This window comes from Rhamphochromis longiceps, linkage group LG2 (genome assembly GCF_057381845.1).
Source record: "Rhamphochromis longiceps isolate RC_006_pf linkage group LG2, R_longiceps_female_GT1.1, whole genome shotgun sequence".
In the NCBI taxonomy this organism is placed as follows: domain Eukaryota; kingdom Metazoa; phylum Chordata; class Actinopteri; order Cichliformes; family Cichlidae; genus Rhamphochromis; species Rhamphochromis longiceps.
The window spans coordinates 22725987-22739520 of record NC_140558.1 but is presented as its reverse complement, the minus strand read 5'-3'; the positions used below and the strand labels follow the sequence as shown (position 1 = coordinate 22739520).

The following is a 13534-nucleotide window of genomic DNA, read 5'->3' as shown; positions in this document are numbered from 1 at the left end:
AAAGGCTGTAAGACATATTTAATGAAAAATAAGGTAAAGCAACTTAAACACAATTTAAAGACCATAACTGAAACTTCCGAATGAACAAGATGGGTGCCAGACAGCGAGAGCCAGAGCAAGAGCCAGAATCGCTGGTTCAGTCAAGGTGTCTTTATATACACCCGGACTGGCCTTCTCAGGTGTGCTGCATCTGTAATTGGGTCAGCTCCACCTACCTGCAAGAAATGGGTAACAGAAAAAGCAAAACACAAGGCCAGCCCACTTGCCGTCACAAGATGTAATCTCAGTTCACAAAGAAAACTTCTGTCCAATATTTTGCTTGTGATTTAATGGGGACATGAAACACTACATATATAAAGGCTAATTTACACCACCGAGCTCTGCTCTCAAAAAATGGATTTAACAAATAAGTGTCTAAAGTTTTGAAAACATGTTTAGCGCCATCGTCTATCAGTATGAAAAAGGACGTCATAATGTTGGTTGTGGCTAAAGACTTGCATTGCTTTTGTTTGCTAACTAGTGAATCGATAACTCAGAGGAAAATAACAACAATAAAACTAAGAATCCGTTCAAGGGGACCACATTTGTGCTGCTCATGGCAACAACAATGAGTTTTATGTTACGAAACCAAGGGTATGCTGTCCACTTTTACTGTCTGTATCTTTAGCAGTAAGTACCTGTTTGCTGTTTGACTAGCTAACCTCTGAATTCAAATCTGTTTTAAAAAACACACTCGTTCCCACATGTGGCACAATCAAAGAGCATCAGTTCAATATCAGTTTGTGAGATATTTTAAAAAATGTTCTAAAGAAAGTGACAAGACCAGTTTTCTTTGTAAATTTCTTCATAATAATAAAAATATTTAAATAAGTCCAACAGTAGCTTTAAGAATCTGTTAAGATGTACTTTCCAGGAACAGCAAAATGAAACAAATATTTCATTCAATGTATTAAGATCAATAATCTGTAGGAACAATGACAACATTTATTTAGGTAAATATATTTATTTAGTATATGGATGACTCCACTGATTTCTTCATGAAAACTATCCATCCAAATCACAACAACATTTGCCTCAAGGTGCTTAAATTTATAATGTAGAAAACGTCCAATAACACAGAGAAACCCCAGCAATAAAAAAAAAAAACCCTTTGAGCGAACACTTGGTGACAGTGAGAAGGAAAAACTACATTTTAACAGGAAGAAACCTGCCTTTTAGTCTAAAAGAAATATACACTTAAAACCAGCATTTAAAACAACTCCTTCCTAAAGGAGGGAAAACCATGGATGGCAGTTTTTGCTTGTATGTATCCATCCACAGTGTTTTGGTGACATTGTCCAGTTTTGATGTCTTTACCTTCACTTTTCGATACTTCTAGTTTGTAGCCATCATTGGTTGTTGGGGTTCAACAAGAGAAGCTTCAAAGTTTCTGCTGCTATCCCTTCGCCTGCTCCACGGGGGTTTCTCCACCATTACTGTCCTCCCATTCATCCTTTTTTGTTTTGTTTTTTTGTACCTATCCACTGGGTTGTTGGTGGGACATCACTGCCACTTTCTTATAGAATTCCATCTCAGCATAGGTCGCGATGGTAGTCACTTTACAGTTTAATTGATTTCTACCTACCTGTCTGTGAATAGTCTCCTCCCCCTCGCCTCTCTCGTTCTGCCTGTCTGGTTTGTTCCTACTCGTGGATCTTTCCCTTTCTCTTTGTGCTCCTTCCTGACAACTTCCTCCCATTTCACTTTTTTCTCCCACCTTGGTTGTTCATTAAATATTTATATTCATAACCCCAGTCGCACCCAGTCAAGGCTTGGCTTTATATGGAGTTGCTTTATATCTAAGATTAGCTTTCCAGATTGTCTCAAGGCAAATTCAAGAATGAAAGTGCTGTAGTGATTCTGTGCAAAATAAAGCTGTGCCTCTTTAAAGTCAATATTGTCGCACATTAAGCCAGCAGGGACAGAACTGAAATATATATATGTAACCTGGAAGGGCCACAGAACGGTAAAGTGTTACTGAACAAACCAACACAGATTGTTTGTGAGAAGAGAAAACTGACAGTTACCAAGTTTCCACAGATGGACAATAAACTGGACACACACACACACAAAATTGCAAGTGTTTGAGCATGGGGAAAAAGAACAGCTTTGTGTGTGTGTGTGTGTGTGTGTGTGTGTGTGTGTGTGTGTGTGTGTGTGTGTGTGTGTGTGTGTGTGTGTGCGCGCTCTGGCTTCTTTCCAGTGACAGCCACTCTCATTAGGTCCTGAGGGGCTCACATGCATGTACTCACTGACACAAACACACAAACACGCGCGTGCATGCTCTTTCTCTGTTTTTAAAGCAGCAGGACAATGGAATCGCAGCTTCCAGTTCCATCAAACACATGGTCTACAGAGTAAGCCAAGGGGGATTGAAGCCTTGTTTGTGAAGCCTTAGTTTATCCATTGTTAGTCAGCCAGGTATTCTTTCATTCTCCTCTGCCCATCCCTCAGACACCACACGTGCTTTCCTAAACAGGGCATTTCAGTTTCAGCCCATCTGGGTGATTACTTTGAAACAAAGCACTATTGTGTTAGCACGTCTCAGAATACAAAACTAATGTTAGTATTATAAACAAACGTTTCATCTTGCATCCATCATATTTTCATTTCACAAGCCAAGACCAAGGTCAATGGACATTTACAGCGTAGCTGAAAAGCATTAAAAATGCAAATTATGATGCATCTTCAACAAACTTGCAATGTCAGTAATCCCACCAGACTAATCTGACACTTGTTTGGAGTCTTCCCGCCCCTAATCCTTAGAAAAACTCTTTTACACTGAAGACGAGGACTTAAGGCTGAAGCCCTCGGGGGTGTTTGAGCTTTAAATACTTGTTCAGCTGGTTGACTTGAGCCAAAACTTGCTTTTGCAGAATGCTCAGTTTGTTCAGTAAGTTCTGTAAAGTAGGTCTTAAGACAGCTAAACAGTGCAGTGGTGTAAACATAGAAACAGACGAAAATGAAACCACAGTGCGCACAACAGAAGGCACCACACGGGGATATAGGGGCTAAGAAAGTTACGTACGATGTGATTTAAGTACAGTGGACAGAACGTTACATACACTCGTCATTGATGTTATGATAATTTAGGGCTTTTAATGTTTTCTTTGAACTTTTGTTTTCAATAAAAGCAAGAATTCGGTGCTCAAGCGACCCGAGGCTTATGTGACCACTCTGCTATTTTATAATTTTAAGTTGTGGGCTTCCAGTCACGGCCTAACTTTTAAGTGTAGTCTACAAATTCTCAGTTGGGTTAGGGTCAGGGCTTTAGAAAGGCCACTCCAGAAGCTTAACATTAATCTGCTCTATCCTTTATAACAAACCATTAACTGTTTTAACCATCTAGGTGTTGATGTAGTATGATGAAGCAGTCCTTTGTCTTCATTGTTCCATCCAGTTTGTGTAATGCACCAATACCACTGCAGCAAAACAGCCGCAGAGTATGTTGCTACCACCACCAAATGTTCTTAGGTTTGAAAGCCTTGTCTTTACTCCTCCAACCAAACCTCTTGTTACTGTGATTAACATTTTTACAGGAGATTTAGTTTGTCCATCCGGGCAGCTACAAAATTCATTCACTGTGGCACAGCGACGCTGCTGTATCCTGCATTTTCCATTTCATGTCAGGCTTCTTAGTTTATATCGTTCACTTAGTGTTTCCCATCTTATCCTCTCTTTTCAGTCCCCTGGTTTAGTTATTTCATGTGTCTGAGTTAAACCATTTAGGTGTGGTTTTCACTTCCTGTTTGATTTTGGTAGCTACTTGTCTTTAACATTTTGTTTCTTAATCGTCTGCACCTGCATTTTGTTTTTCCCACGTGTCCTGATTGCTGTCTTCCACTCACTTTGTGGCAGCATCTGTTAACCTTTTCTGCACGTCTCCAGTTAGTTTGGATTTTGTTTATCGTCTCAGTTGGCTTCATACATTTTATCACCTGAAGTAAAGGCTTGTTTTTGGTTTGGTTTGCCTGTTACTATGTGTCTTTGTGAGTCACGACAAATTGTTTATTTATTTTATTTATTTTATTTAGGACAGTGCATGTTAATGAACATAAATGTAAAAAAAAAATTACATGAATGTAAACATACCAGATTATAGCCAAGGGCTAATTTCCATCTGTTGTCCTTAAGCATAAAAAATAGACATAATAATTCATAACAATTGAACTGATGATGTTATGATGAGTTATTTAGAAATGTCTCCAAGAGACCTTCCTGACTCCTTAGATCCTAACCAAGACTTTCTCATTGATCTGCACATTTGTCAGTCCACTGAGTGCTAGCAAACAAAATATTTTTATGTTGGCAAAGAGAAACTACCAGTTGTAGTCAAGCATGAACACTAAAGAGGACTTAATATTACTTAGCCTTGACAATTTAAAAGCCATTGTAGAGCCTCCAACACCATTTATTAGAATATTTAAGTGAGTGAATAGATCTATTTGAGCCTGTTTATATAACTGTAGCCCTGTGTGAATGAGAGAAAATTCAAATAAATTCAAACGTATGCCTCTTTAGTAATAAAGTTGTATGCTGGAAAGAGAACAATTCAAAGAAATCATTAAAAGCTCAAAGTTACCATAACATTCGTGTCCATGATGAATGTAGTTAAACTTCTGATCACAATGTACAGTTCTGACACGACACTGATTCGGAGTGATAGACCCTCGCAGAGCTGAGCGATCTACAGAATAACCAAAAGAGTCAGTAAACCCTAAAAAGTCTTTTCATTCAGTCACTTTGGGGTCATTCTGTGAAAAATAAATCACAGATGTAACTACATTTCAAGGGACATTCAACTTAAATCAGTCAAATAAAGGAAAACAGAGAGTAGACAGATTATTATTTATCACAACAATGTTAGCATAAGCAACATTTTACCTTCATACTATGAATACTATTTGAGGCAAAGGCTCTTGAGAGAATGTTCAAGATCCTTGAGAATTCTGAAAGGAAAAGGTCTGATGTACTTGAAAAATTAGCAAAAACTACTAAAAAGGTGTCAGTTATAAGATATTTAAAAGTTTTAATTCAAAAATCACAAATTACTCTTTAAATGTGACCATTTAAACATATTTTTATCATCTCCATACTGTATGTCTCTTTTTTCTGCCTCACCACTCCTTCCTCCTCCCACATTTCCACATTTCATTTTATATCAGCTAATGTTAGACTTGAATGTCCTAAAAATCACACTTTCCCTCTGCTTAGCAGCTTGATTACATTCTCGTGACATATGAGAGTTTATTAGCACATTGTCCATGTCTGCCTCCTTTCACAAAGTTTCACAGGCTTCTCAAACAGACATGGATGCTTCACCCACCATTTCAACAGCAGATGCAAACAGCGGACTGACCACCGACACTTATTATGAATAAACAGCAGCCAGAACATTTAAGGGAAAATATTTCCTTAACATATCCATTTACAATAATCATTTTTTCCTGATTTGTTGTTAAGTGCTGATGTTACTGAAATATATTTTGCACTAAAATGCTCATGTACTCAAACAATAGTAGAAACTCGACTGTCTGAGAACAACATCCAGGCTTTGCCCTTGTCGGGTAGAGAGGGTCCTATTCTCATGTAGCTAGTTAAAACTAATTATTGCAAATGAAAGGTATCCTTGTTACCTAAATTTGATCACAGGCTCATCTTGCAGTGATGATACCCTTTAAAAAAATCTAATATAGGCTTAACACGGAAATGCGCAAAGATTTAAAACACCTACACAAAATTATGTCTATTAAAAGAGTCAGTGTTAGCTTACTTAGCCTGGGCCAGTGTTGTACTTACGCATAATAATGATAATTCTATAATTATAATTATAGAACTAGATCTACTTCTACTGAATCGAGAAAAGGTTCCTGAGAAGAGATTTAATTTTCAGTATATAAGAAATTTGGGGCGTTTCTGAAGGTACTGTACCATGTTAGAGCATCTTAACATAGAGTCCTTGAATACTAGGCAGTTGTAGAGGATGAGTTACTCTACTTTAAATGACTCCCACCCCTTATTGGAGGATTTCAGCTTCTTCCTTTGGGACAGAGGTTTGCAGCCCCTAAATGCAGGCGAAGCTTGAAGAAACAGCTTTGTCCAAACTGCTATTTTGTTGTCGTTGTAGCAAATGACACGTTTTTTTCTGTAGTTTTTAAAAACTGTATTTATTTATTTACTGTACTTATTTCTCTATTTATGACAGTGCTTTTATCTCCTTTTTGCTGTTTTATATGAATTTATCAGTATAGTGTTGTCTAGTTTTAGAAGCTGTGATTAGGACGTCTATTTAAATTTGTTGATTAAAGATCATAATTAGAGATCATAAGCTGCCTTTGATTTAGACATGTCTGATATTTTTGTAAAAACACAAAATAGTGTATATATATATATGAATATTTTCAAACAATTCACAATGAGTTCCATATGACATCATCCTAACAGTGATTTACTGAGCAGCTGAGTTAGAACTTGTCACTCACACACTGAGAAACACTCAAACTTTCTGTTTCTAAACAATTTGTTCACTTTTTATCTCAGTCATGCCTGAAAAGACATCAGATAACTTTTTCCATCGCTTTCGAGATTTGATTCCGAGAAAACGCACAGGTGGAGATGTAAGCAACTAAACCTACTCATTCTTGACTTCTCTGCTGTTCAAATGTAAACGTTTCTGAGAGATGTGTTATATTTTGCTGCTTTGCACAGTGTAATTTTTGTGTAAGTCACTGTAGACAGAGCAACTGTCAGCGCTTCACCACAGAGTCCAGGATCCTGGACTTTCACAAAGCTCAGAGCAGTAAGACAAATGTGTTCTTTCAACAGGCAGACACATTGCATATCGCACAGAGACCCAGAGATTATGCTGTGCGACTCCCACCTTTACCTAAGCAATGCGCAGACTCTCCACAGAGAGTCCAGAGAAGCTGGAAAATAAGTCCCTGGTTGGATGACCCCTTTTGGAATCAGGAGGACCCTAAAAGAAGTCTGTGTAGCCTCAGCTCTGTAGACACACACACACCAAGTGATCTGAGGGCCATTCCTCTCATTGATCGTCCTGTTGAGATGACACCACTCACTCCAGTTCCTCCACCTCCTCGAGCAGCTTGTCCATCGCAATTGCCTGTTTTCTCTGCTAAACATTCAGGAGCAGGTCGTTTCAAAGGTGATGCTTTTCTTTAGTGGTTAAACCTGCTGTTAATCAGTTAGTTTAGATTTTAAATTTTGACACTGTAGATTATCTATTTTAATGATAAATTACACACATTCTTGCTGTCCATTCATTTTATATGCTTTTTTGAAGAAAAAAAAATCAGGAAGAAAAATGTTTATTGTTGTTGTTTTTTTTTAGTAAGATGTCAATTTGTAGTTATTTAGTTATTTTTTGTCTAAACAGACACGAAGGTCATTCATGGAATAAGAGTCTTGACAGTAAAAGACAAATTTGGGCCTATTTTGGAAAAACTGCAGCATTTCCAGGATGGGATTGTAACCTTACCTGGACACACAGTACCAACCAAAACATTTACTGCAGTAAAGCCTTTGACTCAGAAACCTCCAACAGTTCCCATACCGCAAAAACGAGGACCTCGGCTTGGGACGCTGCTGCGCTGTGCAAAAGTCGTCCCTATAGACGGTAAGTGGTTTTCCTCAGTAACTGTAGAAGATGCTGAATAATCAAACTTTAAATTAAGAGATTTTTAAAAATAGATTTTAATGAACAATTAATCACTGCATCATGTACAATGCTTCGAATTAGAAGAAATTACAGTTTCTTTTTACTAACCTCGTTGATTATCAGACAAGAAAGCAGACAGTCAGTGCAGTCAGAATAATCCAAGAGAGGGCAGGGTCAAACTCCCGCCTCTAGCTACACCTGTAGAGAGCCTGTCCCACAGCTTTAGTCTGCTGTCTTCAGATGACTGGTAAGAAACGTAGTAAGGAGACATTAAATACTGCACAGAAACAGTGCTGCATAATGTGGCTGTGTTATTTGTGGTGTTCTATGTTGTGTTGTGTAAATACAGGATTAAGAAAAGACAGGGGTTGCAAACTATTCAGTCTCTGGCAAAGCACCACTCGGACATCCTGAAGACTAAACTACATGAAGTGTGTCTGGTCCTCATTGAGGAGGTATTGCACACTTTATGTTTCTTATATGTGTTTCATGCAGCTAGTTTCCCTTCAAGTGCATACTACAGCCTCAACTGATGATTTTCACTCACATTTTAGGTGAAAAACCAACGCTCAGCAGTAGCCTGTGAGGCCATACATACCATCGATGAGCTCTATATTCAGCTCCAGAAAACAATGGACCCAGAAGTTGAAACAACAGGCCGAGCTCTATTGCTGAAGCTTGCACAGACCAACAACAACTTTCTTCATCAGGAGGTCAATCTGGCGCTTGATGCCATGGTGGAAAATTGCAGCCATGGACGGATTCTGAGCGCTCTGTTTAACACAGGACTGACGTAAGAGGAGAGAAGAAGCTGTAGTGATTTTATTAGAAGACATGAAAGAGAGATCATGTTCACTGAGTTGTGTGTCTAATATTGTCCTTGCTCAGCCATCGCTGTGTCGCAGTGAGGAATAGCGCGGCTCAACACCTGCACCAGCTGGCTGACAAACTTGGAGCAGCCGTCATCCTGAAAGCAGGAAGCTTCACTGAAAGGTTTCTAATTGCTGCCTCTAGAATGGCAGGGGATGCTGCACCTGAAGCCAGGTGGGTACTTTTAAATGGGTTTGAAGTGCATCAATGTTTTATTTTCTGTGAGTTTACACAATTAATGAAAATTAATGATAACTGTAATCTTCCACAGGTACCATGGGCGAACAATCATCAAGAAACTGACCCTTCACAATGACTTTATGAATTTGTGGATGAAGATTGTCCCTGAAAAAGACAGGCGTCCTGTGGAGAAGAGCCTGAAAAAGACAGGCATCCTGTGGAGAAGAGCCTGAAAAAGGCTAATAATTACAGGCAGCAGGTCAGCATCCAGACTAGGCTCTCCTCTCCAGCAGGGCCTGGGATCCCCAGATGTAACAATGCAAGTCCTGACGAATACAGAGGAGAAGAGCGGCTGCTACAGTAGCAGCAGCACTCTGAGGCTAAGCTGGGAAAGTGGTTGGAGGTTCAACCATCATGACCACAGACAGTCCCAGTCGCTCTGCAGGAGTAAACTTCTCCATCTTCAGGACTACAAACTATTTCTCTGAAGGACAATATTATTTAGATTTACATTAATTATTATTACATCATTCTTATTATTACATTATTTGTATTATTTCATTATTATTATCACATTTTTAAGATCCTGAATGGACAATGAATGAATAAATCCCTTTTTTTTTCATCTGAATTAAAATGGCACTTTGGTTGGCACATATACAGTTTCTGTTTTTCTGTCAACAAATATTAATACATTCTTAGCTCTCTTGTTTTCATTTTTAACCCATGATTTTGCATTTTTATCAGGATTCAAAGTCATTTTTATAACATAAAGAAATATTAAATAAATACTAGAAAGCGAAAATTTCAGAAGAAATTTGACGTGTGCCTATATGCTGCTGCTAATCAGTGTAGTTTGCCATTCATACGGCTACAGAGAGCAAAACTCAGCAGAGCAGCCATTCTCCACCATGAACTATGGTAAAAACAAACACCGCTCACGCCTCACAGATGACAGTCCCATTGTACCACGGCAGACCCGACAATGTTTCCATGAACACGCTTTGAAGCATTACGTTATGGACCACTTTTCACACATGGTTGGTGTACCCACACAGCCGGCTGTAGCTTTTCAACTCACAGCCCAACACACACCAAAAAAAAAAACCAGCCGAGAGAGCACAGACTTTACGCCCGTGGGTCCACCTCCCCTGCAGCGGCACTGCAGACCACGCCCTGCCACACACATCAAACACGTAAAATAAATATTTATGCACTTTTGCATTCACTTTTTGTTTTTTGTTATTTTTACACAGTGTTCTTAATGATTAACAATGGTCTACAGCCAATCTTGTGTATTATTATACAAACTTTGGTTGTAAGATTCAGATAACTATTTAATAAAAGGTAAATATTTTATATGAGAGCAAGAAAGAAAAGTATATCTTTGTGTCCCCCTTTCCCTGTTAATGCCCTACCTGGCCCCCTGGCAAAAGCTTTGCTAGATCCGCCCCTGCACAGTTACCAGCTGTCAGCTACACAAAAAAAGGAGCTTGATGTTATTTGTCTCTCAGAAACAGTTGATAACTTTCCTTCAACTCATTCATGTCACCTAAAAGGTAAACCTGTTTCTCCATCACCAGTTCAGCTCTGATGATTCAGTAAGGACATCTCCTGGTTTCGACCAGCCCTTTTTTTACAGCTGTGGCTCCAGCAAACATAAGCTGATACTAGAAATTAAGATCAAATGAATTCTAACAACAGCTAATCAAACTTAAACGTGCTGCTGTTGTTTAGCGCAATAAACAAACGAGAGAAAAGCCGATCATTGATCAGTTTCATGATTGAAGTTTCAACAGGCGAGAGAATGACAGGGGAGGCTGTCATAAAGTTCAACATCAGTAACTTAGCGTGCACACAGCTGTTGTGCTAGCTAGCACACAGAACGAGTTATTGTAACTGTCAGCACAACGAAAATAAACTACACCTAAACTCGGTTTATATCTGACCCAAATAGAGTGCAGTTCATAACTTCTTACCTGAAATTCAGTTCACCTCACGCTCCGACCGGTGTTCCAGATCTACTGGCGTTTAGATCAACTGGCGTTGGTCGAACAGATGTGTGGCAGTCTTGCGTTTCAGGAGCTGCTACCGACAAACCAGCAAAAAAACGCCAAATGTGTCACCTGTGACACTTGTGAGGTTATCTCAAACACACTCCGTCAGTCTTGATGCTGTTGAACAACAAAATGTTTAAAATGTGGCGAGTTTACCTGGTGATATCCTCATTCGCGATCGCGAAAACAGCAAACAATTAACACCACACCGATGTTGTTCACAGGACAGCAAGAGTAAACGATCGGGAGACTCTTGTCGTCGTTATCGTTCCCCTCGCACGTTTTATTTCTCCGGTTTCAGCGTTTTTACTTCACAACTAAAGCGAGCAGTTTACTTTGTGCACTAACATGGACTCGAGTCAACCAGCGCCACCTCTGGCCAAGTGCCACAGCCTACAGCCAGATCAACCTGTGACACACATCTGCACCACGTTTGATTTCATTTCTTGCACAACACATTTGTACCTTTCAATTGTGTCTGTTTGTGAATCATGCAAATAAACCTTTGAAAAGAATGAAATGATATCATATATTCCTTATTGGCCTACATTTGTACAAAATTCCAAATTATATACACAAAGTCATAGAAATCACCACTCCAATTGGTCATCATGATTTTAATATTCTCTTTTCCCATAACAATGAAATACACCTTGGACAAATATGACACATCAATATTTCATTAGTGTTGTCACATCATATCCTGTAAGCATCGTCTGCCTGTGTCCTTTCCCTGGAAATTAATATTTCCAGCCAATATAGGCAATTCATCAACATGGCTGGAGAGTTGGTAGTTATATATAAAGTCAGTGACTCAGGTGTGTCGCTTGGTTTGTCATCTGTTTGTGAGACTGGAGGAGACGCAATCTTTTGTTTTAAATCTTAGTTAGGAAGATTCCTGTTTTAAAACAAGCACGTTTTGTGAGAAATGCAAGAAGTACATCTGCAGAAAGCACACAGTTACATTCTGTCCATCATGTGGACAAAATTGAAAATGTTGAGCATTGAAAAACTGAGAACGTTGGGCAAGTTCAAAGGAAATGTGTTTGTAAGAACGAAAAACCAAATTGTTCCTAAAATAGTTATGGAAAGTCTAACTGTTGTATGTCTGTGTTCTACATGTTTATCTGATGGGAAATAAAGTTGCTATTGTTTCATTGCAGTTTTTGAACAATTCTGAGTGGATTTACACAGTACGGATCTAAATGACCCGCAACAAAATTAATGTCATTTTTTTGTTCTTCAACATAATACAAGGGTTCATTTCCAAAACTTGCCTATGATCTTCAATTTGTAGCAGATCCACTATCACACAGCAGCTGGAGCAGTTTCAAATGGAGGTCAGTCCACTGCTGCCACCTGTGGCCAAATACCATAGCCCACTACTAGATTAACTTGTGACACATCTTCACCTGCTGCTATGATGACATTGAGTAGAGGCTGAGTGGCTGCACTTACCCCTGGTACATCCAAATCTACCCACAAACATGTTGAAAGATGCAATGGCAGCAATGTGGATTGTCAACACTAAAAACAATCAGTAAGCAAAGACAACAGGGATCACTTTTTACTGTTTATTTAGCACCCACAACATTTGTAGTCACCTTCTGCACAGGGGAAGTCCACACACACTGTGTGGTACCACTTTCCACAGAAGGTGCATTCAGTCTGCAAGATTGAATGAGATTGTCAGAGTCATTGTCTGACTGTTTATTACTATTCACCTGCTGTACATTCACAGTAACTGCCATCTCCTTACAAATGTTTATTAGATTAACCACATTTATACAGACTGTATATAACAACAAACTCTAAAATGTTTTTTTCTCAGAGAAAAGACACAGACAGACTAGGCTAACGACATGTGATGTTACAACACTAGTGAAATATTAGTGTCATTTCATTCTTTTCAAAGGTTTATTTGCATGACGCACAAACACACACAATTGAAAGGTACAAATGTGTTGTGCAAGAAACGAAATCAAACGTGGTGCAGATGTGTGTCACAGGTTGATCTGGCTGTAGGCTGTGGCACTTGGCCAGAGGTGGCGCTGGTTGACTCGAGTCCATGTTAGTGCACAAAGTAAACTGCTCACTTTAGTTGTGAAGCAAAAATGCTGAAACCGGAGAAATAAAACGTGCGAGGGGAACGATAACGACGACAAGAGTCTCCCGATCGTTTACTCTTGCTGTCCTGTGAACAACATCGGCGTGGTGTTAATTGTTTGCTGTTTTCGCGATCGCGTCGCGAATGAGGATATCACCAGGTAAACTCGCCACATTTTAAACATTTTGTTGTTCAACAGCATCAAGACTGACGGAGTGTGTTTGAGATAACCTCACAAGTGTCACAGATGACACATTTGGCGTTTTTTTGCTGGTTTGTCGGTAGCAGCTCCTGAAACGCAAGACTGCCACACATCTGTTCGACCAACAGCAGTTGATCTAAACGCCAGTAGATCTGGAACACCGGCAGCCGCCTGCTTCTCCTGCCTTTGGTTTCCCTTATCCATGATTGAGCTCCGCGTTAGCCACCACCGGTCATCAGCGGCCGCTTATCTCTCTTTCCCCGCATACGAGGGGAAAGAGACATACACCGGTGGCTAGCTGCCCTATGTTGTAGCTCCACGTTAGCCCCATCAAACAACTCAGTTATTTTTCCCACATCGACCAGCATCATCGGCCCATATAAACGAAATATAAGTCCACT

At 39.4% G+C, this 13534-nt stretch overlaps 1 protein-coding gene across 1 annotated transcript; it reads left to right on the top strand.

Annotated features, from left to right (window-relative positions):
- The first annotated feature begins 6490 nt into the window (after positions 1-6490).
- On the top strand, positions 6491-9000 carry LOC146677180 (crescerin-like protein che-12). The gene is made up of 8 exons (XM_085381338.1): positions 6491-6656; positions 6865-7204; positions 7436-7675; positions 7841-7964; positions 8067-8172; positions 8272-8510; positions 8606-8761; positions 8859-9000. The coding sequence occupies exons 1-8, from the start codon at positions 6582-6584 to the stop codon at positions 8998-9000; spliced, it is 1422 nt and encodes a 473-aa protein (XP_085237464.1). The 5' UTR covers positions 6491-6581.
- The last annotated feature ends 4534 nt before the right edge of the window (positions 9001-13534 follow it).

Coding starts and splice junctions, on each gene's coding strand:
- LOC146677180 (XM_085381338.1), top strand. CDS start 6,582: ATGCCTGAAAAGACATCAGATAACTTTTTCCATCGCTTTCGAGATTTG. Junction 8,173..8,271: donor GTCTGGTCCTCATTGAGGAG/GTATTGCACACT, acceptor CTCACATTTTAG/GTGAAAAACCAACGCTCAGC. Junction 8,762..8,858: donor GATGCTGCACCTGAAGCCAG/GTGGGTACTTTT, acceptor AATCTTCCACAG/GTACCATGGGCGAACAATCA.